This window comes from Larus michahellis, chromosome 11 (assembly GCF_964199755.1).
Source record: "Larus michahellis chromosome 11, bLarMic1.1, whole genome shotgun sequence".
NCBI lineage: Eukaryota > Metazoa > Chordata > Aves > Charadriiformes > Laridae > Larus > Larus michahellis.
Genome location: NC_133906.1, coordinates 2,070,179 through 2,094,959, shown reverse-complemented (window position 1 = coordinate 2,094,959; position 24,781 = coordinate 2,070,179). Strand labels below are relative to the sequence as shown.

General features: G+C 55.4%; 1 protein-coding gene across 9 annotated transcripts in view; it reads right to left on the bottom strand.

Annotated features, from left to right (window-relative positions):
* Positions 1 to 24,781, bottom strand: part of LOC141749887 (protocadherin gamma-C5-like) — a 280,377-nt gene that overhangs the window by 37,608 nt on the left and 217,988 nt on the right. For 2 of the 9 annotated variants that reach the window (XM_074604138.1, XM_074604142.1), the window contains exon 1: positions 224 to 3,941. The exons of 3 other annotated variants lie outside the window; for them this stretch is intronic. In XM_074604138.1, coding sequence (XP_074460239.1) covers positions 224 to 2,656 — 2,433 coding nt within the window. In that variant the 5' untranslated portion in view covers positions 2,657 to 3,941. Of the gene's footprint in view, positions 1 to 223; positions 3,942 to 6,092; positions 11,747 to 11,932; positions 16,936 to 17,010; positions 24,102 to 24,781 lie in introns of those variants that run through there. 4 more of the 9 variants (XM_074604136.1, XM_074604141.1, XM_074604132.1 and 1 more) reach the window with 4 other exon arrangements.

Below are 24,781 nucleotides of genomic sequence, written 5' to 3'. Positions count from 1 at the left end.
ACTGACTCTCTTGACCCTGCTCACCACAATGCAAATGTCACTGACACTCAGGACGGCACATTTGACTTTGAAGATGATGTGTTCAGCTACAGCTAACCACTCTTTAGAGGCACGGCGTGACTGGATGTTCCCCCCAACCCCAATCCGCTACCATATGCATATGGCACAAGTGAACCATGGCTCTGCCTGGCACCAAGATATGCCAAGGAAGGAGCTACATTACCTCGGCAGGTGTGGGAAGCCGGCTGGCAGTGCCCACGATCTGGTGGTACAGCCCTGGCTCACCGTTCCTCATGGTGCTCTGGCGGCTCCCCAGGGGGCTGGAAGTGAAGGGCTTTTTACACAGGAGATCACTCTGGCGAGAGTCCGTGGTGAGATAGACCTGGTGGTAGAAGTTGGGTGGCGTGAGGCCGCCCCGCACAGCATCAATGTGGTGGAAAGGCCCCGGTGTCCTGTACAGGGTGCTCCTGGAGCTGTTGAACAGCTCCTTTGACTGCCTCCACTTGTAGCATTTGAAGATGCCCACTGACAACATGGTGATGAAGAAAGCTGCTGACACCAAAATCACAGCCAGGATGAGATAGAAAGTTACATGCTTCCTGGGATCATTGGCAGGTGCCACATCAGTGAGGTCAGTGAGTACCTCCTTGACCATCTCGGCCACAGAGATGGAGACAGTGGCACTGGAGGACAGCACAGGCTCCCCATGGTCTTTCAGCAGGATGACTAGTGTGTGCTGGGGAGCGTCATCCTCCCGGAGCTGGCGGGCCGTGAAGATCTCCCCACTGTGCAGACCAACTGAGAAGAGACTGGGGTCAGTGGCCTGCAACAGAGTATAGGAGATCCAGGCATTATACCCTGCATCTGCATCCACCGCCACCACCTTGGTGACCATGTGCCCAGCAGGACTGCCTGGTGCCACCACATCAGTATAGGTGGCGGTGGTGTTGGGGTGAGGGTACAGCACAGTTGGGGCATTGTCATTGAGGTCAGTGACAAACACGCTGACTGAGACATTAGTGGCCAGAGGCGGAGAGCCGCCATCCTGGACCTGCACCACCATGCTGAACTCCACCTGGTCCTCATGGTCCAGGGAGGTGAGCAGGTAGAGGGTGCCATTGTCCCGGTTGATGGAGAAGATGTGGCCTACAGTGGGGTCACCCTGCAAGAGGGTATAGGAAAGAAGAGCATTGCGCCCAAGGTCCGGGTCTGTGGCGCTCACGTTGAGGATGGGGATGCCAGGCATGTTGTTCTCCAGCACATAGACGTCATAGGAGTCCTGGGAAGATTTGGGCGCATTGTCGTTGACATCTGACACCTGTACCAGGATCTGTTTTACTGCAGACAAGGGTGGCGAGCCTGAGTCCCTGGCTGTGATAGTGATGTTATACTCCGATGCCTTTTCCCGGTCCAGAGCTGTTTTCGTTTTCAAGGTGTAATAATTTTTGAGGGAGGAGCTGAGCATAAAGGGGATCCCAGGGGAAATTAAGCAGTTCACCAGACCATTGTCATGGGAGTCCAAGTCCGTTACACTCAGCAGAGCTACGACTGTTCCTGGGGCTGCGTCTTCAGGCACGGGGCTGTACACAGAAGTCACTGTTACCTCTGGAGCATTGTCGTTCACATCCACAACTTCCACCAGCACTTTGCAATGAGCCACACCAGGAACGGCACCCTTGTCTTTAGCCTGTAAGTAAATCTCATACAGCTTCGTTTCCTCGTAGTCCAGCTGACCCTTGACCCTCAACTCCCCAGTGGCCGAGTCTAGAGCAAAGAGTTCTCGTACCTTGGCAGGTGTGTGGCTGCTGAAGGAATAGATGATGTCTCCATTGGGCCCATCATCCAGATCATACGCACTGATCCTAGCAACCAGGGTACCAGTGGCCGTGTTCTCCCTCACGCTTGCCTTGTAGGTGGACTGGTTGAAGACCGGGGCATTATCGTTGGCATCCACAACGTCAATGTGGATCTGCACGTGGGCCGACCGTGGCGGGCTGCCTCCATCCAACGCAGTCAAGACCAAGTGCAGCTCCCGTTGCTCCTCCCTGTCCAGCTCCTTCTCTAGCACCAACTCTGCATACTTGCTGCCATCCACCCTCGTCTGCACGTCGAGGGCAAAGTGCGGGTTCGCGCTGAGCTGGTAGGTCTGCAAAGAGTTAATCCCCACATCGGGGTCTTGCGCGCTCTCTAGCGGGAAGCGCGCTCCGGCCGCCACCGACTCGCTGATTTCCAGCCTCGCCTGGCTGCTGGGAAAAACCGGGTCGTTGTCATTGATGTCTTGGATCTCCACGGCGCCGCTGTACAGCTCCAGTGGGTTTTCCACCACGATCTCAAAGCTGAGGGAGCAGGGAGAGAGCGCTCCGCAGAGCTCCTCCCGGTCTATCCGCTCGCTCACCAGCAGCGCGCCGCTCGTCAGGTCCACTGCGAAGTACTTCTTGTTGCCGCCGGACACCACTCGCAACCGGCGCCCCGGCAGCCGCCCGAGGTCCAGCGCCAGGTCGCCTACCACGTTCCCCACCACAGAGCCTCTCCGCGCCTCCTCGGGAATCGCATAGCGAATCGCGGCGGAAACCCAGTCGGAAACGCTGAACAAAAGCAAGAGGCTCAGTACCTGCCCCGTCGTCACCCCGCGGCTCCTTACAGCAACGCCGTTCATCGCACAGGACGGCCGCGCTCCCCGCTTCGTCCCCCCGCCCCGGCTAGAAATCCTCAGCTCGCCCCTTCATGCCGCTGCCCAGCGCGCCCCGGGAAGCGGCGTCCGGCGGGGACACGGGCATTGCTGTGAGGGCTCCGCCGTGACTCACTCCCAGGCTCTCTCAGAGGCCGTCTGCGCCTCATCCCGGCTCCGAGCGGGGCCGGGCCGCCAGATCCCCCCCGCTCCATCATTGGCCGACAGCGGCACACAGAGTCCCGGTCAATAACTGCACGGAACGCAGGGCTGCCGGAGCCCCGCTGCGGGGCAGCCGCCTGCTGAGCGCCGGCGGGAGGGAGAGCGGCGGCCCCGGCGGAAGGCAGCGGGGCTTGAAGCCGTCTGACCCTGAAGGGAGAGCGCAGCCCTGCGAGAAACCCAGCTAATAGGGACAACCGGGCTGGGAGAGCGCTGGCAGCGTAGATCGGGCACGGGGACTGTGTGTGAGGGCAGGAAGGTGTAAGAGAGTTGGTGGAGAGGATGACGCCAAAAGGGGCTGTATAGAAAGCGGGGGGGCGGATCCCCCCAGGGAAAACCTCGTTGGAAAGAGGTAGTGGGAGCAAAAAGGAAAGGTGTGGTGCAGACGGGACGAGGGGTGGCGAAGGTCGGCCGGGGAACGCAGGGCACCGGGGAGAGATAGCCCCGGCACAATACTCCAGTTCCGAGTGTCCCTCGGGACCTTCAGGATGCCGGTCCGCCCACTCAAGTGCTTGGGCAGCCCCTTCTTGACATCCCACAGCTTTGCGACGTCGCCCCTCGATGTGCCACCAAAGCAGCGACGCCGGCAAAACGACGCGGATTTCGTGCTGCCGAGTTACGAGCAGCTCCTCGGGCCGTTGCACACGGTCACCCCGCGGGGGAGCTCCTGCTGCGGGGTTCCTGGGAGCATCGCTCCTCCCGCTCCCCACCGCCACCACTGTCCTAGCAGGTATCTTCCCCGACAAATCATAGAAGTCTCGGTTTAATACACCCTCCTGCTCTCGCCACGTTCCAGCTTACTCCCCGATACCTGTTTCCACCTGCCAGACGCAGGGAAATCACGGTCTGCGAGGTGCTGGTTCACCGCGGACAGGAGCGGTTCCTGTTCCCGTGCAGCAACAGCCCGGAGGGTCACGGGGCCGCGTAGACCACGGCACCGGCAGCCCCTGGGCGAGAAACAGCCAATTCCCGGGCTGCTTGCCTGCGTTTGGCGTTGTTGCTGTCAACAACAACCCGTGATACGTCGGGTTTTCCCACCTTTCGAGCGCCCATGCGGATAAAACTACCGCAATTTCGGCGTTCGTTGTCCATCACCCGCGCAACTGCTCAGCTGTCAGGGTGCAATGGGAAGGGACCAAGGGAGCTTGATAAGGGAGTGCGAGGAGCCCTGTGAAAACCCGGCCGTGGCTGAGAAACACAGCGTCCTGCGACACCAGGTGTCTTCCCACAGCCGAACCTGACAAGGAAGGGACAAAGATGTCTGGGAAAGAAAACGGACTGGAAATCAGCACCCAGGCGTTTATTCGCTCATCGAGAGAAACGATGAAAGTCTCCACGCCCTGCAGAACTGTCTCAGAAATGCTGTGGATGGTTATTTGTTACCCCACTGCTCATCGTGCCTGAGCGCGTTGTGGAACGGCTGCAAATCACCCGCACCAACGTGGGAGGCACGGCACACACCACAGCGATAAGGAACTAGATTCTGGCTACGTGTCCTCGCCCCCCACAGTCCTGCCAACTGCCGTGAGCACACGGGATCCACCCAAAAGGACAATATGAGAAGAGTCAACGATATAAAGCGGATCGGCACGGTCTTTCCTCTCTGCATATTCAGCTATTTCTTTTTCTACCGAATAATCGGTGCCGAAAGATATCAGCGCCACTTACCATTCTTATCACCAGCCCATAGAACGTGATAGAAGGATGGGCGTCGTGCCGATAAAATCCAACGTTAGTCATCTAACGCTGGATTTTAATAGAATTTAATTTTGGAGCAATTTAAAGACTGAGGAGGAAAACGATATGCTTTACGTACCGCAGCTGCATTATGCATGTAATTAGGAACTGTTATGCTTCTCTGTCCATTTTGGAGCGCTTCTGCAGCAGACCACGTCTGCAGGCTTACAGTGCTGACAGCAGATTTCTTTTCCCATAGGCCCTTACGCAACCAAATCCCAATTACCTTTCTCTCTTACATATAATCTGAAAAGAAGAAAATCCACAGCTCTCTCCGAGACAAATCTTTAGACAGTCTTCAGCCACTTATTTTCTTATTTTCTCTGAAATAAGCTCTGAATCTTTTTTCTAACCACTGCCCATTTGGTGTCTTTCCTAGACTCTGTTTACTGAGCAATTTCTCTAGCATGCATATCGCAATTCTGAAGAAGATTCTCTTTATATGAGTGCACACATGACCCGTATTCATATTCATTTGTCTGCTTAATCCCAGCTGTTGTAGGACGTCCAAGCAGCGGATAGCTACATACAGTGAAGAGATCTCAGAAAGGCATGGAAGACTGAAATTTTCCATCTTCCACATTTCTACTCATCTGCAGACATTACATCTCTTCCACTGTGACGGGAAGCCCGAATACTGAAAGTGATGCCTCGAAGCTCCTGAAAGCACCATTTGGAGGGAGAGGAGTGGAAACGAGCAACAGCTAAGGGAAAAGGTCCCTTTCCCCAGCACCAGCAATTCCTTTGGGGGCGGGTTCAAGCCAAACCCCATCCAGAGACGCTCACTCCAGTGCTATTCCCAACTCTGCCAGTGCTCCAGAGAAGCTTTGTTGGTCCAAAGCATTCTCTGCTTGGCTCCGTGCTTGGAGATACAGTGAGACACCAGCCCCGGCTCCCAGATGAAGAGGAAATGTTAGGTCAGGGGTGTACACAACATTTTCCTTTTGAGGGGTTCAGAGTATGAAAAGAAGCCAGGTGAAATAGAAAACAGAGGACTACAGAGTCGCTGTCCTCACTGAGTGAATAAGTCGGGATCGATCACATATTGTTACCACAGAAAGTGCTTAAATCTGGCAGACACAATAAATGAAGCAGTCACTGGGACAAGACAAAATGGTTGTCTCAGCCTCGGATCCCACGACCCTTTGCCTCCGTTCCACCCCATGTCCACTCCACCACTTCGGCTCAGTGAAAGTCGCACCTGGAGTATGACAGCAGTACTGACAACATACTCACAAGCGTCCTCGGTCCTCAAGGGACACAACCAACAAATCATGGATTAGACTGGGCACGTCAAAAGGAAGAGTCAAATCACAATACACATACCCACACTCACACACACGCACACCTCAACCTTGAGCTATTGAGCAGTGACCGTGAGGAGATGTTGAGCTCTCCGCCCAACCGCAGGAAAGGGGAAAAAGATACACACAAGTCCGCAGAGAGGGACCCCAGGACGAAAGCTCACCTGTGCCGAGCTCCGAGGGCTAGGAGGGCCCTTCCCGGAACGAGTGCCTGAGCCGGGTTCCCCAGCCAGGAGACAATCAGACCGCACTGCCGTCCCTGGTCTCAGAAATGTGAAGTCCTTCTGGCCCGACTCGGAGGCTAAACACACCTCGTAGGAGTAGGGCAAGGGCAGAGTACTGCTGCAATAGTTGTACGGAGCCTTCGAGCCCAGGCTGGAATAAAATTCCTTATCAGAAGTTATAAAAACAGGAGGGCCCCTTGACCGTCGGCATTTAAAGAACAATACCAAAATGACTGTGAAAACGAATAACAAGGACACAAGAGCGAGCGCAACTACAAGAATGAGATTTAGATCAGATGTCAGCTCGGACACGGCGTCGCTGTCGCTCAGCTCCGGCAGCGCCTCCTGCAAGCTCTCGGCCAGCACCACGTGCAGCGTGGCCGTGGCCGACAGCGCCGGCTGCCCGTGGTCCTTCACCACGGCCACCACACGCTGCTTCGCCGCGTCCCTCTCCGACACGGCCCGCGCCGTCCGCACCTCGCCGCTGTGCAGCCCCACGCGGAACAGCGACGGCTCCGACGCCTGCACCAGCTCGTACGACAGCCACGCGTTGCGCCCCGCGTCCGCGTCCACCGCCACCACCTTGCCCACCAGGTAGCCGGCCTCGGCCGAACGCGGCACCACCTCGAACGCCGCCGGCAACGACGACGCTCCCGACCCCGACGCTCCCGACCCCGACGCCGGCCAGAGCACCCGCGGCGCGTTGTCGTTGCGGTCCAGCACGAAGACGCGCACCGTGGCCGTGGAGCTCCGCGACGGCGCCCCGCCGTCCTGCGCCCGCACCGCCACCGCGAACTCGCGGCACTGCTCGTAGTCGAAGGAGCGCTGCGCGTACACCGCGCCGCTCCGCGCCTCCACCGACACGTAGGGCGCCGCGCTGCCGCCCGCCAGCCAGTAGCTCACGCGCCCGTTGGCGCCCGCGTCCGCGTCCCGCGCGCGCACGCGCACCACCGGCGCGCCCGCCGCGTTGTTCTCCGCCACGTAGGCGCTGTAGGCCGCCTCCTCGAACACCGGCGCGTTGTCGTTCACGTCCGACACCTCCAGCACCAGCGACGCGCGGCTCGACAGCGACGGGCTGCCCCGGTCCCTGGCCACCACCGTCACTCGGTGCTCGGACGCCTGCTCGCGGTCCAGCGCGCTCGCCGTCACCACCTTGTACGACCCCACCGACGACGACACCATCGACAGCGGCGCCTCGCCCGACAGCTCGCACCACACCTGACCGTTCTCCCCGGAGTCACGGTCCCGCACTTTCAACAGGGCCACCACCGTGCCGGCCGGCGCGTCCTCGGGCACCGGGCTCGACACCGACGTCACTGTGATTTCGGGCGCGTTGTCGTTCACGTCCAGCACCTCCACTTCCACTTCGCAGTGCGCCACCAGACCGCCCCCGTCCCTCGCTTCCACCACTAGCGTGTAGCCTCGCGTGTCCTCGAAGTCCAGCGCCTCCTGCAGCCTGATCGTCCCGCTCTCCGCCTCCACCACGAACTTCTGAAGCACCTTGGCCGGAGCTTCTTGGAAGCCGTAGGTGATGCGAGCGTTGGTGCCGGCGTCGGCGTCGGAGGCGGAGACGTTCAGCACCGTCGAGCCCGGCGGCGCGTCCTCGCGCAGGCTCACGCCGTACCGGTCCTGCGCGAACACGGGTGGGTTGTCGTTGGCGTCCGTGACGTTGATGCAGAGCTGGGCGGTGCCGCTGCGGGGCGGATCGCCGCCGTCCACCGCCGTCAGCACCAGACGCACGCTCTGCTCGCTCTCCCGGTCCAGCGCACGGCGCAGCACCAGCTCTGCGAACTTTCTGCCATCCTGCCTCTCCTTCACCTCCACCGCGAAGTACCCGTTAGCCTCCAGCTCGTAGCCCTGCAACGAGTTGCTGCCCACGTCTGCGTCCTCGGCGACGCCCAAGGCAAAGCGAGCGCCGGGAGAAGTGAACTCGTTGATCTCCAGCTGGAAATTGTCTCGCAAGAAGCGCGGCGCGTTGTCGTTGACGTCCTGGATGGCCACCTCGACGTGGAAAACGTTGAGCGGGTTCTGCACCAGCGCCTCGAAGCTGACGGAGCAGGACGCCGACTCGCCGCACATCTCCTCCCGGTCCAGCCTCTCGCTCACGTACAGGTTCCCGCTCTCCCCGCTCACCGTGAAGTATTGCTTCTCCGCGCTGAGCCGCAGCTTGCGTGCCGGCAGCTCCGCCGGGCTCAGCCCCAGGTCCCGCGCCAGCGGCCCCACCAGCGAGCCTCTGCCCAGCTCCTCGGGGATGGCGTACCGGATCCGCTCCGCCGCCGCCCGGCAGCACAACATCAGCAGCAAAGCGGGCAGGGGCACCGCTTGCACGACCGGTCGCCGCCACCTCTGACTCTGCCTCACAGCCATTGTCTCCAACCCACTCCGCCCTCCCTCCCTTCCAGCACCTCTCCCCAGCGAGAGCAGGGGCCGCCGGAGGGCAGAGTTCTCGGCGCTGCCTCGGACGCCGCTGCTCCCCTCGCCGCTTCTTGCTTCTGCTGCCGGTGCCGCTGCCGCTCTGGCCGGCGCCCTGAGAGCCAGCAGGCTGCGTGAGCAGGGCGCCGCGGCGGCTCCGGCTGCGGCTCCGGCACCAGCGCCGCTCCACGTCGGCCAACAGCGGCACCCGGAGGCGCCGCCACGACACCGCAGCCGGCCCATGCCTTGCGGCGCTTCGGTCTCCGCCCTCCGAGCCGCACTGTAGGCATCTGCCGGGAGTCGGCGCCATCGGCTACCGAAAAGCGCGATTCAGCTTTCAGTTTGGCGAGTTTTCTCATACTCGCGGAAAGGCGAGCCAAGCAGCTCCGTTCTGTAGTGGAAATGAAGAGTCTGGCTGGGGAACGTGTTATCGGGCGGTGGAGGAGCGCACAGACTTCGTATAGCAAAGCACAGGTGGGTGCAGGTAAGTACAGCAAATGTCTGACATATTCCAACAGCTTCTACTATTGCTGCGGGTTGTCTTTGACCAGTTCTTTAATTCCTACGAGCTCTGAGAAGCAGCAGCTACAAAGAACTTGACAGGAGAAGCTCTTGTAGAAACGAAGCACCAGACCCGCCCTTTTCCTTAAGGAGAGTCTTGATTACATCCTTTTTATTTTATACACCTAGAGTGATTGAGGCTCTGGGAGAACATGGCAAGCCCTATTCCCAACAACTTTATCAGTACATGCTCCCAGTTTTACAAATCACCGAGATCATCATGACTTCTTGCTCTAGAACTGGGAAGACACAGCATTTAAAGCATTTCTCCAAAATTGCTTCTTTCAGTGAACGGGGTAAGTAAATAGAAATAATAACATGAACGGGCAGCAAAAAAAAAGTATCCATGCTCCCAGGATACTTCAATTACCAGTGTGATATTCCAAGAATTGTAGAGAAGTGGTATACTGCTCCGTGGTGATGTTTGAGGTGTGCGTGACATGTCACCTACCTTTTCCGGGACACTCAGAGCCTTGCAGAAAAAAAGACGGCAAAAAAAGTCGCAAGAAGAAAATCAGAAGGGCAGCACTAAGGAAGGCAATTTACCCATGACACAAACACAGCGATGTGTACTTTGCACTGACAGTACAGAGAACATTCCAGCCATGGGGTGGTCTGAAAACCGAAAGGATCAAACCCTCTTGAGTGCAACTATGAAAGAGTACTTGATCCTCCCCAGTGCGATAACACCAGCTCTCAGCAACACGCAAAGAAAATCATAGAATGCAAGACTCTGCAAACAAACAAACAAACAAAAAAATCTTTGTTCAATCTTTGACCAGGGAGAAAGCAGGGCACATTTTGACCAGCTGAATCATTTGAAGTGCTACACAGCTCACAAGTTTGGAAACTACAGGTACAGCAGATTTTCCTAAAACTCTTATTGCTCCAAACACGACATAACTCCATGGATGACTAATATGTCCATTCACAGGGTCCTGGTGATAATTCCGTTCCCAATTATGCCACTCTCGACATTCCCTCAAAAGATACAAAGACAAGTACTGCAGGACTCAGTTTCTCCTTCACAAGCTTCTCCCACTGTAACAGTTATCAGCAAATGATCGCTTGGCCACAATGTCGCTGTGAGAACAGGCTTTTCTTCACCAACAAGAGCATCCTCACAAAGAATTAGCTGCACTCTACTTCAGATGAAAAAACACATACAAAAGGGTCACCTACCCGTCCTGAGCAGATATTTATGCAGAATCTCGCCCTTCCTCAACGTTTGTGATTGCATTACTGAGGTACTGCTTACACGCACTTCAAAGAATTAACGTTAAATCGAAACCCATTATTGTGTTGTAAGACAATAGTGGTAAATAAAGCAATAAACGACAGACTTATAGAAAAACCTTCCACTAAAAAGCCGTTCATGATAAAAATACCTCTATATGTCTAGTAGTCCAATCCTGTGAGTAATGCTCCCGAGAAATAAATGAACATTATACTGGCATTAGCCACATTAGGACATACTGTCGCCACACCCTCGGCTACACCGCTCCCTCTAACTACACTTCTATGTAAAATACAAGACGACGAACAGTAAAGCAGATGAAAAATGCCCATAGGACTGTAATGATCGCTCGGAGATTAACCCTCATTTGGCAGAAGAGGCCACAAGGTTGCTTCTCGTGGTCAGCAAGGTCATTCTTACAAAATCGTTCCGGGTGCAGTAAGAATCTAGATGTGCCTACCAGCTGGTAAGCAGCACAGAAGGAGAAAACAACCCTCCTAACGAGTAACACTATTCAGAATGCATCCTACTCTGTTCCTCATACTCCGTTTGCGTCGATTTTAAATACTTAACATCGAAAGATAAACACTGCTATACGAGGGATGAGGATAGGAAATGAGCTGTAAGACGACATAAAAACCAACAAATTCATAACCCTTCACAGCAAGAGTATCTTGACGTTTCTTAAGTGTCATGCCCTCTGTAAGCCAAAACTGCGAAAACACTCTCTACTTTCTAGAATTTCACCCATAGTTTGAAGGCCTAAGAAGAGGCTATAGTGTCTATAAGCACACCATTCAGTATGGAAACATCCAGTTCTTCAACTCCACTCCGTCTTTGGAAGAGTACAGCCGTGGCTCACTACCAAGGTGGTCAAACAGTGCTCACGTACACACATGTATTTTAGAATTTAAAATTTATCAACAAGTAATTTCACTCCTCTTCCACCTTCTTCCACAATTCGGAGCATGGAGCTCACTTTTGACCCAGCCAAGGAAAATCCTGCAAGCAACAAAGAATTCGCAAGAACGTCAGGAATGGTCTCCGGATTGAGGAAGTAACTCCAGCGTGGAAGACACACACGATATTCTGGTACATAAAATTGTCACTGCAGTCACTACTGGCTGAGGAACAAGCTGTGTGAGGAACTTTCACACATCAGACAAGTTTAAGACCCGCCCCAAATCTGGCACAGGCAGCTCTATGTTCATGTCCAATAATAGCTTACATTCAACCTAAATAATAGCTGTTAGATGAAAATTATGTGAAACAAGGGAAGAGTGATAAATAAATGAACAAAAGACAGACTTGAGAAAAGCTCCTCAGTTAACAGACAGTTCACAGTAAAAATCATTTTGAAATCGTTATAGTCCCATCTTATAAGAAAACCTACTCAGTAGTAGTTACTCAGGAGAAAGAGGCGCCAGTACAGAGCGAGTTGATGAACCGAAGCTTTGCCTTCCTTGTAACTAAACCTCATCGTACAGACAGGACAGAGAACACGGGTGGGAAAGGACAGAGAAGCGGGAGAGGGAGGCGTGGCAGAGCAAGCGTGGTGGGAGGAACTCACCGGGGGAGCGGCGGGGTCGGCGCGGCGGGCGCCGTCGGCGTCCTCGGCGAGCAGCGGCGCGGGCTCGTCGGGCGGCGGGCGCGCCGGGAGGGTGTCGCAGCAGCTGCCGCCCGAGAAGCGGAGCTGGCTCTTGCGCGAGTCGGCGGTGAGCGACACCTCGTGCGAGTAGGAGTGCAGGAAGGCGCGGACGCCGTCGATGCCCACGAAGTGCGAGGCCGGGACGCCGCGCAAGGCGCCGCTGCCCGCCGCCAGCAGCTGCGAGCGCCGCCAGCGCCGCAGGCGCAGCGCCAGCAGCAGCAGCAGGAAGGCGAGGAAGAGGCAGGACACGGCCGCCACGGCCAGCACCAGCCAGCGCGTCAGGCTGACGGACGGCTCGCCCGCCGCCGCCGCCGCCGCGCTGCCCAGCTCCGACAGCAGCTCGCCCACGCTCTCGGCCAGCACCACCGTCAGCGTGGCCGTGGCCGACAGCGCCGGACGCCCGTGGTCCTTCACCACCACCACCAGGCTCTGCCGCGCCGCGTCGCGGGACAGCGGCACCCGCGCCGTGCGCACCTCGCCGCTGTGCAGCCCCACGCGGAACAGCGCCGGCTCCGTCGCCTTCGCCAGCTCGTACGACAGCCACGCGTTCTGCCCCGCGTCCGCGTCCACCGCCACCACCTTGGCCACCAGCGCCCCGGGCTCCGCCGACCGAGGCGCCAGCTCCACGCCCGCCCAGCCCGCGCCCGACGCCGGCGGCGGGTACAGCACCTGCGGCGCGTTGTCGTTCTCGTCCACGATCACCAGGCGCACCGACACGTTGCTGCTCAGCGACGGCGCGCCGCCGTCCTCCGCCCGCACCCACAGCCCCACCTCGCGCACCTCCTCGTAGTCGAAGGAGCGCAGCGCGTACAGCGCGCCCGTCTCCGCGTGCACCGACACGTACGACGACAGCGGCGCGCCCCGCACGCGCCCCTCCCACAGCCGGTACCGCACGCGCGCGTTCTGACCCCAGTCCGCGTCCGCCGCCCGCACCGTCAGCACCAGCGCGCCCGCCGCGTTGTTCTCGGCCACCCGCGCGCTGTACCGCGCCTCCGCGAACACCGGCGCGTTGTCGTTCACGTCCAGCACCCGCAGCGACAGCACCGCGCTGCTCCACAGCGGCGGCGAACCGCCGTCCGACGCCCGCACCGTCACGTTGTACTCCGACACCGCCTCACGGTCCAGCACCTCGGCAGTCACCACGCGGTAGTAGTCCTCAAAGGTCTTCTCCAGACGGAACGGGAGGCTCTCGGCGATGCTGCACCGCACCTGGCCGTTGGGGCCCGAGTCGCGGTCCTGCACGTGCAGCAGGGCCACCACCGTCCCCGGCGGGGCGTCCTCAGAGATCTCGCTCAGTTGAGAAGTCACTGTCATTTCGGGTGCGTTGTCGTTCACGTCTATCACGGTGATGGCGACATTCACCGTGTCAAAAAGGCCCCCGCCGTCCCGTGCCTGCACTTCCAGTTCGTACGAGTCGCCTTCCTCGAAGTCCAGGCTATGCAACAGCATGATCGCTCCCGTCTCAGAGTCCACATGGAAAATCTTCGATGCTTTCTCTGTGACTTTCTTGAACGAGTATTTCACGTCGCCGTATATCCCTTCGTCGGCATCAATGGCCGTGACGGTGAGCAGGGCGGAGCCCACGGGCACGTCCTCCGCCACACGCACCGTGTATTCCGCCTGGCTGAACGCGGGCGCGTTGTCGTTGGCGTCCAGCACCGCCACGCGGATCCGCGCCGTGCCCGTCCGCGGCGGCTCGCCGCCATCGCTCGCCCTCAGCACCAGCTCGTGAAAGGCCGCCTCCTCCCGGTCCAGCGCTTTCGCCAGCACCAGCTCGGGACGCTGGTCCCCGCCGGGGCCAGCCTGCACGGACAGCGAGAAGTGCTCGTCACCGCTCAGCTCGTACCTCTGCAGGGAATTCCGTCCCACGTCCGGGTCGTGAGCTTCGGCCAGGGGAAACCGGGAACCCGGGGCTGTCATCTCGCTTATTCTCTCCTCCAGATCTCTTTCCTTGAAGCTGGGGGCGTTGTCGTTAATGTCCCTGATTTCCACTTCGATTCTATAAATCTGCATTTCACCTTTCACTATCACCTCACAGCGCAGCACGCATTGCTGCACACTCTCGCACAGCTGCTCTCTGTCTATCCTCTCCGCCGTCACTAAGTGTCCCGTCTTCCCGTGCAGGGCAAAATACTGCGTCCTACTTCTGTCTATGATGCGAACGCCGTGGTCGTGGAGCGCCGTCAGGTCCAGCGCCAGGTCCTTGGCCACGTCGCCCACGAACGAGCCCTTCGGCATCTCCTCGGGAACCGAGTAGCGCAGCTGACCCCACGCAGCCTCCCACGCCGCCACCAGGACGCACCACAGCAGGGCTCGATCCCAGCGTATCCTGAGACTCCCCGCCGCGAACATCTCCGCCGTGGCTCCTCACCGCCGCCGCCCGTCGTTCCTCCTCCCTATCCAGCTTCCGATCCAGCTCCGTTCCCGTCTCGCCGCTCCAGGATGCTGCCGCCGGACCCTCCACCTCGCTGCACCACGGCTCCACACCGCGCGGACGCTCGCAGACCAACAGACCGCCCCAGCCAGCCGGGGAGCGAGCGAGCCGGGCCGCAGCGGGCGGGGCTGCCTGCACAGCTCCAGCCTTCCTCTCCCTCCTCCTCGGTCAACAGCGGCGCCCGCAGCCTCCTCCCGGCACTGCAGCCACCCAGCGCTGCCCAGCGCTGCCCGCCGCCCTTTCCCACGGGCATTCGCGACGACGGGACACTCGACACGGACACAACGCTTCCCGGCCACCGCGGATCTCCTGCGATGCCTTTTCTACAGCCCATCTCTCCTTTCATCCTCGAGGAGACCACGACCAGCAGAAAGTAATAACACGCCTTCCGGTTTTGTGTTATTTCTACCGAATTCGAAACACTTTTTGTAACGGTGATATATTATATCCGTTAATCTTTCTGAATATGACGTGCAAAATACTGCTACCCTTATCTCATTAGCCCGAAATCACAATCTTCCCCACGAATTGCACAGCTTTTTTTTTTTTTTTTTTTCAAGTCGCTCTTGAATTTCTTCTCGCTGTCCCTTTCTGGAAATCAAAAGGGCGTCATACAGCTACAATAATTCCCCACATCCCGACCAATGGAACAAAGCAACAAGGAAGATCCTCCCTCAAAGGAAGAGCGGGGATTTCCAGCATTGCCTTTTCTCTAAGCCGTACCTTTCTTTAACGATGCATGTTATTTCTACCGCACAGGAAAAATGACTTGCTATTGGCGATAGATGGGAAGTAAAATATTGTTTCGTAATATGACCTGTAGATTATTACGAGTTTCATCCCATTCCTCCAAAATCACCGTCCCCTTCAGGAATTTTTGTAGCAGGCATGCTTGAATCACTCGAACGAGGACAGCAAAACATAACAGGCTCTTCTATACAAAACGTGATATAAACATCGACCACGCCGCGCGGAACCTGAGATATCAGGCTCAGCAACACCAGCGGGAGGCACTGTGATTTTTTTTTTACAGTAACCACGGTGTAACAGATTGATGCTTACTAGTAACGCATTCATCTAATTCTTGCATCTTTACTTTGGTAGGACACCTTTTCCACCAACTACTGTACGACGGCACAAGACCCTAAACTCTGCCCGGACCATTTGTAAAGGCGCAAATGGACTTCATTCAAGTGCCTAATTGCTCTCATTTTGAGTATTTCACTGTTGATTTACAGATGTTCCTAGGATGGGAAGAGCCCTCCCCTTGTAAACAGGCAGACACAACTCTTTGAACAAGTTGCTCATAGTTGTTCAGTCTAGCATTCCCCTCTCAAGGCGATCAACCAGGTCCACGCACCTCTACTTGGGAAAATGGGAGAGGAAAACAAGACAGGCTCTGAAATACTAAATGCGATTTTTTTCCCCCCCTTTAAGATCCCATTCTATATCTCAATTTGTTTATGAAAGGCAGATCAGGAAGGGTTAAAAGGGGGAACAACAAAAGGAAGAACAAAAATAAGCAGGAGACAGAAATAAATGCACAGGGAACTCGGAAAAATCATGCCTGGACAAAATTCATCCGTCCCATTCATGCTGCCATTTCTGCAGCAGCCTTCGCCAAAAACACGAGAGGGAACATATCTAAAAATGGGAGTATTCACAAGGTAGGAACAACATCCAAGTCCTCCATTCATGGAGGCACACCCACCTACAGCCATTTTAGGAAAAACTATTAGGAAGGAAAAATCCGTAACACCGAGCGTCCACCACATTTTCCCGATTCCGTCGTGCAGAACCCTTGATTTACTGCGTTCAGCGCTAATAAGTCATACGAGGGCTGTAGTCAAAACCTTTCCACCACCGAAGAACCAAGTGAAGCCGTTTCATTCCTGCGGTGAGTGGAAGGGGGATACCCCGTTCCTTCCTTCACGAAGACAAGGATAAGAACTCCCCAGATGTGCAACGTTAACCCGTCCCATTACTGCTACCATTTCCGCCATTTCTGCAGCAGCATGCCCCCAAAAGTAGGGCAACACGCTGCTTTCACTAGGAATGAAGAACCTGTCACATTTCATTCATGAAGCCAGATCCACGTTTTCTTTGGGAGTGCAATACCGAAAAAACATTAACCAACGGGTTTGTGTCTGGCCATCAAACAGGTCCAAGTACACGGTTTCAGGAAAAATTCGATCAGAAAGGAAACATGTTCAACTGCAAGTGCCAACCCCGAGTCTGTCACGCTGAAACGGCGGATCTCGTTCTACGCACTAAGAATTCGCCTTCACCCTTAATAACTCAGACGATTATATTCAGCGCAAGAGTTGGAGACAAAACCTCTCAGCTGAACCTCAACCCATGGCTAAAGATAAACTAAGGAGTGCAGCCGCTAACGACCTGCTCTCAATGGAATAGAGTTAGGACAATCTTTCATTTCTTCACGGACACAAGGACCAGCGCTCCCCATCCACAGCATATCCCATCCACTCCATCCAATACCAGGGGAAGAGGCACGGAGGTGCAGCACAGATCAAAGAAAACAGCGAGAGCGAGAGGGCTTACACACCTGCGGGGCGTCGGCGTCGGTGGGCGGCTCTCCCGCGCCGGCGCTGCTGCTCGGGCTCGGCTTCCCGCAGGGCTCCGCGCCGAGCAGCTCCTCCGCGGGCACGCTGGGCAGCGGCGGCGGCAGCCAAGCGCCCTCGGCCACGGCGCGGGCCGGCGCCACGCACAGGTTGTAGGAGTAGGGCAAGGTGCCCTCGCAGAAGTCGGCCGGGAAGGCGGCGCCGGGCACGGAGAAGCGCTGCGCGCCCAGGCAGCGCAGCACGGCGGGCGGCCCGGCCCGGCGCAGCCGCGCCAGCACGGCCAGCGCCACGCTCAGCAGGAAGAGGGCGGAGAGCAGCGCCAGCGCCAGCACCAGGTAGAACTGCAGCTCGGCCGGCGAGTCGGCGCCCGCCGCCCGCTCGCTCAGCTCCGGCAGCGCCTCCTGCAAGCTCTCGGCCAGCACCACGTGCAGCGTGGCCGTGGCCGACAGCGCCGGCTGCCCGTGGTCCTTCACCACGGCCACCACACGCTGCTTCGCCGCGTCCCTCTCCGACACGGCCCGCGCCGTCCGCACCTCGCCGCTGTGCAGCCCCACGCGGAACAGCGACGGCTCCGACGCCTGCACCAGCTCGTACGACAGCCACGCGTTGCGCCCCGCGTCCGCGTCCACCGCCACCACCTTGCCCACCAGGTAGCCGGCCTCGGCCGAACGCGGCACCACCTCGAACGCCGCCGGCAACGACGACGCTCCCGACCCCGACGCTCCCGCCGCCGGCGGCGGCCAGAGCACGCGCGGCGTGTTGTCGTTGCGGTCCAGCACGAAGACGCGCACCGTGGCCGTGGAGCTCCGCGACGGCGCCCCGCCGTCCTGCGCCCGCACCGCCACCGCGAACTCGCGGCACTGCTCGTAGTCGAAGGAGCGCTGCGCGTACACCGCGCCGCTCCGCGCCTCCACCGACACGTAGGGCGCCGCGCCCGCGCTGCCGCCCGCCAGCCAGTAGCTCACGCGCCCGTTGGCGCCCGCGCCCGCGTCCGCGTCCCGCGCGCGCACGCGCACCACCGGCGCGCCCGCCGCGTTGTTCTCCGCCACGTAGGCGCTGTAGGCCGCCTCCTCGAACACCGGCGCGTTGTCGTTCACGTCCGACACCTCCAGCACCAGCGACGCGCGGCTCGACAGCGACGGGCTGCCCCGGTCCCTGGCCACCACCGTCACTCGGTGCTCGGACGCCTGCTCGCGGTCCAGCGCGCTCGCCGTCACCACCTTGTACGACCCCACCGACGACGACACCATCGACAGCGGCGCCTCGCCCGACAGCTCGCACCACACCTGACCGTTCTCCCCGGAGTCACGGTCCCGCACTTTCAACAGGGCCACCACCGTGCCGGCCGGCGCGTCCTCGGGCACCGGGCTCGACACCGACGTCACTGTGATTTCGGGCGCGTTGTCGTTCACGTCCAGCACCTCCACTTCCACTTCGCAGTGCGCCACCAGACCGCCCCCGTCCCTCGCCTCCACCAGCAGCGTGTACCCTCGCGTGTCCTCGAAGTCCAGCGCCTCCTGCAGCCTGATCGTCCCGCTCTCCGCCTCCACCACGAACTTCTGAAGCACCTTGGCCGGCATTTTCCCGAAGCCGTAGGTGATGCGAGCGTTGGTGCCGGCGTCGGCGTCGGAGGCGGAGACGTTCATCACCGTCGAGCCCGGCGGCGCGTCCTCGCGCAGGCTCGCGCCGTACCAGTCCTGCGCGAACACGGGTGGGTTGTCGTTGGCGTCCGTGACGTTGATGCAGAGCTGGGCGGTGCCGCTGCGGGGCGGATCGCCGCCGTCCACCGCCGTCAGCACCAGACGCACGCTCTGCTCGCTCTCCCGGTCCAGCGCACGGCGCAGCACCAGCTCTGCGAACTTTCTGCCATCCTGCCTCTCCTTCACTTCCACCGCGAAGTATCCATTGGTCTCCAGCTCGTAGCCCTGCAACGAGTTGCTGCCCACGTCTGCGTCCTCGGCGACGCCCAAGGCAAAGCGAGCGCCGGGAGAAGTGAACTCGTTGATCTCCAGCTGGAAATTGTCTTGTAGGAAGTGCGGCGCGTTGTCGTTGACGTCCTGGATGGCCACCTCGACGTGGAAAACGTTGAGCGGGTTCTGCACCAGCGCCTCGAAGCTGACGGAGCAGGACGCCGACTCGCCGCACATCTCCTCCCGGTCCAGCCTCTCGCTCACGTACAGGTTCCCGCTCTCCCCGCTCACCGTGAAGTATTGCTTCTCCGCGCTGAGCCGCAGCTTGCGTGCCGGCAGCTCCGCCGGGCTCAGCCCCAGGTCCCGCGCCAGCGGCCCCACCAGCGAGCCTCTGCCCAGCTCCTCGGGGATGGCGTACCGGATCCGCTCCGCCGCCGCCCGGCAGCACAACATCAGCAGCAAAGCGGGCAGCAGCACCGCTCGCCCCACAGCTCGCTGCCTGCTCTGCCTCTGCCTCACCGCCATTCTCGCCAGAGCTCGCCGCGCTCCTCCCTCCTGCCGTTGCCGTGGCTCCGGCTCGGGCTGCGGCTGCGGCTCCAGCGCCTATCCGCGTCGGCCAACAGCGGCACCCGGAGGCGCCGCCACGACATCGCAGCCGGCCCATGCCCGTGCTCGCGGACGCCCGGACTTTTGGCCGCTGTTCAGTGGCTGTCCCCAGCTTTGGGGTCTCTCTTTTTTTAGAATCAGGAAGCACGGGGGCACTTGCTTGCTGGAACTCCAACGGCTATTTAAACTGAGATATGCTGTCAAGTACTTTTAGGTCGTCTCCTTGAAACACAAGGAATAGTTGGTAGTAAATAGTCATGGCAGAGCAATAAGAAAAGGAACTCAGCTACTCTTCAAATAATCACGAAGGATCTATCAAAGCAAGAAACGACGGCACAGCTTTATAGCACTCTTTCAGTTATTTTCAGTTCTGCTTTCCTGATATGGGATGACTACCAAGAAGGATGGATTCCCATTTCAGTAATCACTAAGTAATCAGAAACAGAATGAAGGAAAAAGTTAGGGCTGTTCTTTCATGATGGGCTGGCAAAGAGTTTCAATATTCACTGCATGTCTTCCTTTTGCTCATGGAAGTCTCTTGACAGTTTTGCCACTGTCGATTTGTATTTAAGGGAGAATAGTCATCCTGAGAAATGTGTCAACCTAGTGGTAATTTGTATAGCTCTATGTTAAGATAGCAGAACAACATCTAGTATTTTATTTCTGACTCAGCAGAGTTCCTTATTTTTTCTTTCCCCATACTTGAGAAGTGGAAAATGGGAAAGTGCAAAGCCTCATCAGGTCTTTCATAGAACCATAGAGTGGTTTGTGTTGGAAGGGATCTTTAAAGATGGTGAAGTCCACACCTCTGCCATGGTCAGGCACATCCTTCACTAGATCAGGTTGCTCAAAGCACCATTACACCTGTCCTTTGACCCTTTCAGTGCTGCTGCATCCACAACTTCTCTGGGCAACCTGTTCCACTGCCTCAACACTCTCATCATAAAACAGTTCTTCCCTTTGACCATTTGAAACCTACTCTCTTGCAGTTCAAAACCAATGCCCCTTGTCCTGTCAAAACACGCCATGGTGAAAGTCTTTCTCCATCTTTCTTTTAAACCTCCTTTATATATTAAAAAGCTATAATAAGGTCTCCCCAGAGCCTTCTGTTCTCCATGATGAAGAAGCTCAACTCCTTCAGAGCTCATTTGTCTTCTCTACAACCCATCACAACTGGCAGGTTTGCTTCTGACGCTCTCATAGTTGGCAAAAATATCTCCCACATATATGGGGTCATATGATCTCAGTCTTCTGAGAAATGACAACAGATTCAGTTTTAGCTTCTGCTTCTTTTCTCTCACACGTAATATTCTGTCTTACGTGCCTTTCATGACAGAAAAAATGGCACAGGCCTTGGCACCAGGCATGAAATCAAGCCATTGCTCAGACAAAACCACATTAACCCACCTATTTTCCTGGTTCCAAGACAGCCTCTCACCTTCCTTGCTCTACATTCACAAACTTTAGTTAATCCACAGACAGTATCCCATATTTTGCCTATGTGTCAGCCACAGGAAAAAGACCATTTCATTTCAGGGAAACACAAGTAAATGTTCTAAGGGGCATAAGGGATCTGCAACTCAGTTCAAGAATCGGTCTTAAGTATCATCTCGTAGACACCATCATGCACATGGGCACTTTCGAAGCTATGTGAATCTGCAGCCATTAATGCAATGTTTACATCTACGCCTAATAACTAGCATTGTCAGGAAATGCTGTACCAGACACGGTCATTAAATGAGCAACTGCCTCACGCATGCTTCAAATAACAAGCCCAAACCCAGAAATTCCTGTCAAAAATACCCTCCCATCCCCTACATTCACACCAATTTTAATATTGACAAAACGTCAGCAGTCATTTCACATCAGCAGGAAGCATGGATAACATCTGAAGATTGGTCGAGGCTGGGGAAACCTTTATACAACCAGGATAAAATTCCATATCACAGTCTTTCAAGGATATATACATGAAAAGATGACAGTTCATACAGCAGGTATTAGACACTGTGCCCGCCCCTGAAACGTGTTTGCACTTCCATGGTTACTGCTTGCAGACAAAATTCATCAGAGTGTTGTCATTCCCTTTCAGGAGTTTCTTAAAGGCAGCCTTAGTGTAAGTGACAGAGGCCTTGGCAGCAGGCGTGGAATTATACCACAGCCCAGCCCGATGGAGTGTGCAACCTCCTTTCTTCCTGTTTCAAGGACACTCTCTCACCAACGTGGCAAGGATTTCTCACCACAAGTATTCAACAAGCAAGAGCATTCCTTCCAGTGACACATTATCAGACACACATTTTAGGACACATTACCAAACACAGAGGGGCAAACCTTTACCACTTTGCAACAAGCAAGGCAAGAATTAAACCAGAATTCACAGGAAACCTCATGCAACAGGAAAGTAAACTGATGAACCCACAACTTAGCCAGCTGGAGTCCAAACTACTATGCGATATCCAGAAATAAGACACTTTGAGACCTATTTTCCATAGGCCAGGAAGAAACCCTGAGAACTGACAAAACACATGCCTTCCCTCCACCAGTACCTTCTCACACACAGCACCCCAGAGACTCTTCTCAAACCATTCAGAGCTTGCATGGTTGTTGATCTTCCTAATTTGCAGATGGACTCCACCCAAAGAACAGTTGCACAGACAACATCTCCTTACCATGGATAATATTTGACTTCTCAGCTTCTGTATGTAACAAGGAAGAGCATTGCTTACAGTAACCCTTTATGGAAACATGTCTGTGAAAGCTCTTTGCAGCTGTAAACATGAAAGACACCTACAGGACAGTCAGACAAATGTAACAGATGGCATCTTCCACACATTATCTCAAAAGGCAGCCCACCTTCAGCACATCAAAACAAGGAAGGCAAGAAGTCAACACCTGCAAAAAGGAAGGGTATTGGCCACAGCTGGCTCCTCCAAAGTTCCCCTTATGGATTTATCATAAGTACATCAATAAAATGTTAGTTAAAAATTGATGACAACATGCAAATACATAGGAAGCACATCCCAGGGCTCCCAATATCTCAGGCCAAACTTGCAAGGGAAGAAGACATTCAGATTGTGTTAAATTACAGCTAGGCACTGAACAGGGAAAGAGGAAACCATTCCTCTTTTGTCCTTCAACAGCACATTCTACTAATATTCATAAGTTCCCACGACTCTCTTCTCACTCTTGCATGGAGTTTTTGGCAAGAACATAGCCTCAAAGCTCCAACTGTCTAGAGGACTACACACAGATTTCAGATCTTTACATCTCTGAACTAAGAAGGAAAATAGATTTGTATGTTGACTACGCTTTAGAAAAAAAAAATCAAGGTTCTAAAAGTAAAAGAGGAGTTGTCCTCCAGGAGACACTGGGCCAGCAGACAGTGTGCAACACAGTAATGCCTTATAAAACACAAACCCCATATCTAAAGAAATTCAAGTCAAAAGTAACTCCGCTTTACCTGCCTCCCACACCAAATGTTAGCATAAGTAATGATCCACCGTGAATCAAGTAAACATTGCCAGTTTATTTCCTAATTGTCACCTATCACTACCCTCAAGTCCTCCACAAGGCTGCTCTCAATACAGCAGTCTGTATTGAAACGGGGGATTGCCCTGACACAGGTGCAGGACCTTACACTTGGCCTTCTTAAACTGCATTAGGGTTGAAGTTTACTTCTGGATGGCTTTCGTTCGCTCTAGTGAATCAATACTACCGCTCAACTTCGTGTTGTCTGTGAACTTGCTGTGGGATCACTCACTCCTACCATCTGTGTCATTGTCCTGGGATAACCGCAGCCAGCAGCTAAGACTGTACAGACTCTTGCTTACTCCCTACTTGGGATGGTGGAGAGAATCAGAAGGAGAAAAGTGAGAAAACTCTGAATGGTCTGAGATAAAGAGAATTCAATAAGTAAAGAAAATGTCGCGCACACAAGCCAAGCAAAATAAGGAGTCCTTTCACCACTTCCTATTGGCAGGCAGCTCTTCAGACATCTCCAGGAAAATAGGGCTCCATCACACATAATGGTTACTTGAGAAGACAAACGCCATAACTCCAAAAATCCCACCCTTCTCTCTTCTTCCACCAGTTCTATATACGGAGCACGACGTCACAAGGTATGGAATAGTCCTTTGGTCAGTCTGGGTCAGCTGTCCCGGCTGTATCCCCACCCAACTTCTTGTGCACTCCCAGCCTATTCGCTGGTGGGGGTGGCATGAGGAGCAGAAAATGCCTTGACTGCTTAGCACAACCAAGAACATCACTGTTATACCAACAGTATTTCCACCCCAAATCCAAAACATAGCACTATACCAGCTGCTAGCAAGAACGTCACATCCATCCCAGATCAAACCATGACACTCACTGAGGCAGATATTATTGAGGTATATTAAATAGCATTGGTCCCAGTATGGACCCTTGAAGAACACCCCATGTTACTGGAGCCCACCTGGACAGTGAGCCACTGACTATAACTCTTTCCTACATTAAATACTATAAGATATATACTGCCTACTACATTAAATTCTACTGGAACAGATAGAAACAGATCAGGTGCAATAATATATCTTAGCGCAAACATATTCATCCGAAGGAATTGAGACTGCATAGTACCACAACCATATACCCAACAGACTAACTATGACAGGCAGGGAAATGAACATCAGTTCTTCTATGCCCCCCCACAAACAGAGCTTCCCCAAGTCTTCTCTACATCCCTACACAACCTGCAGCTTTTCTTCTGACCGTCAGAATTGGCAAAAACATATCATGAGAGTGTAATGCACCAAGATCACACCAAAAAAAAAGGTACATTTGTCTGCTAACTAATATTCTGTGAAGAAATAGAAGGATTGTAAAGCACATGGATGATAAATGTCTGAACTAAAAGAGGAGCACTCATCCAACAGAGACTGGGGAAAATCTAACAATCAACTTCTGGGGAATTTCCTCCCCTCTTTTATCACACACACTGTTCCACAGAGATGGCACTTCTACTGACATCATGCTTTCATCCCCTCTCCCTAACACAACCAGAACACAAATATAACCTCACATCTCCTGCCTTCCACAAAAACAGAAGGATGAGCAAGAGGCACTAGCGCACAACATGTGGCTAAACGAAGATATGCCACTACTTCAAACTTAACCTACATACAGAGGAAACCAGGAGCTGAACAAAATCAGATCAGGAAGGCAAGGGACCATTAAAGATAAAGTCTTGCCAAACTCACTGGGAATT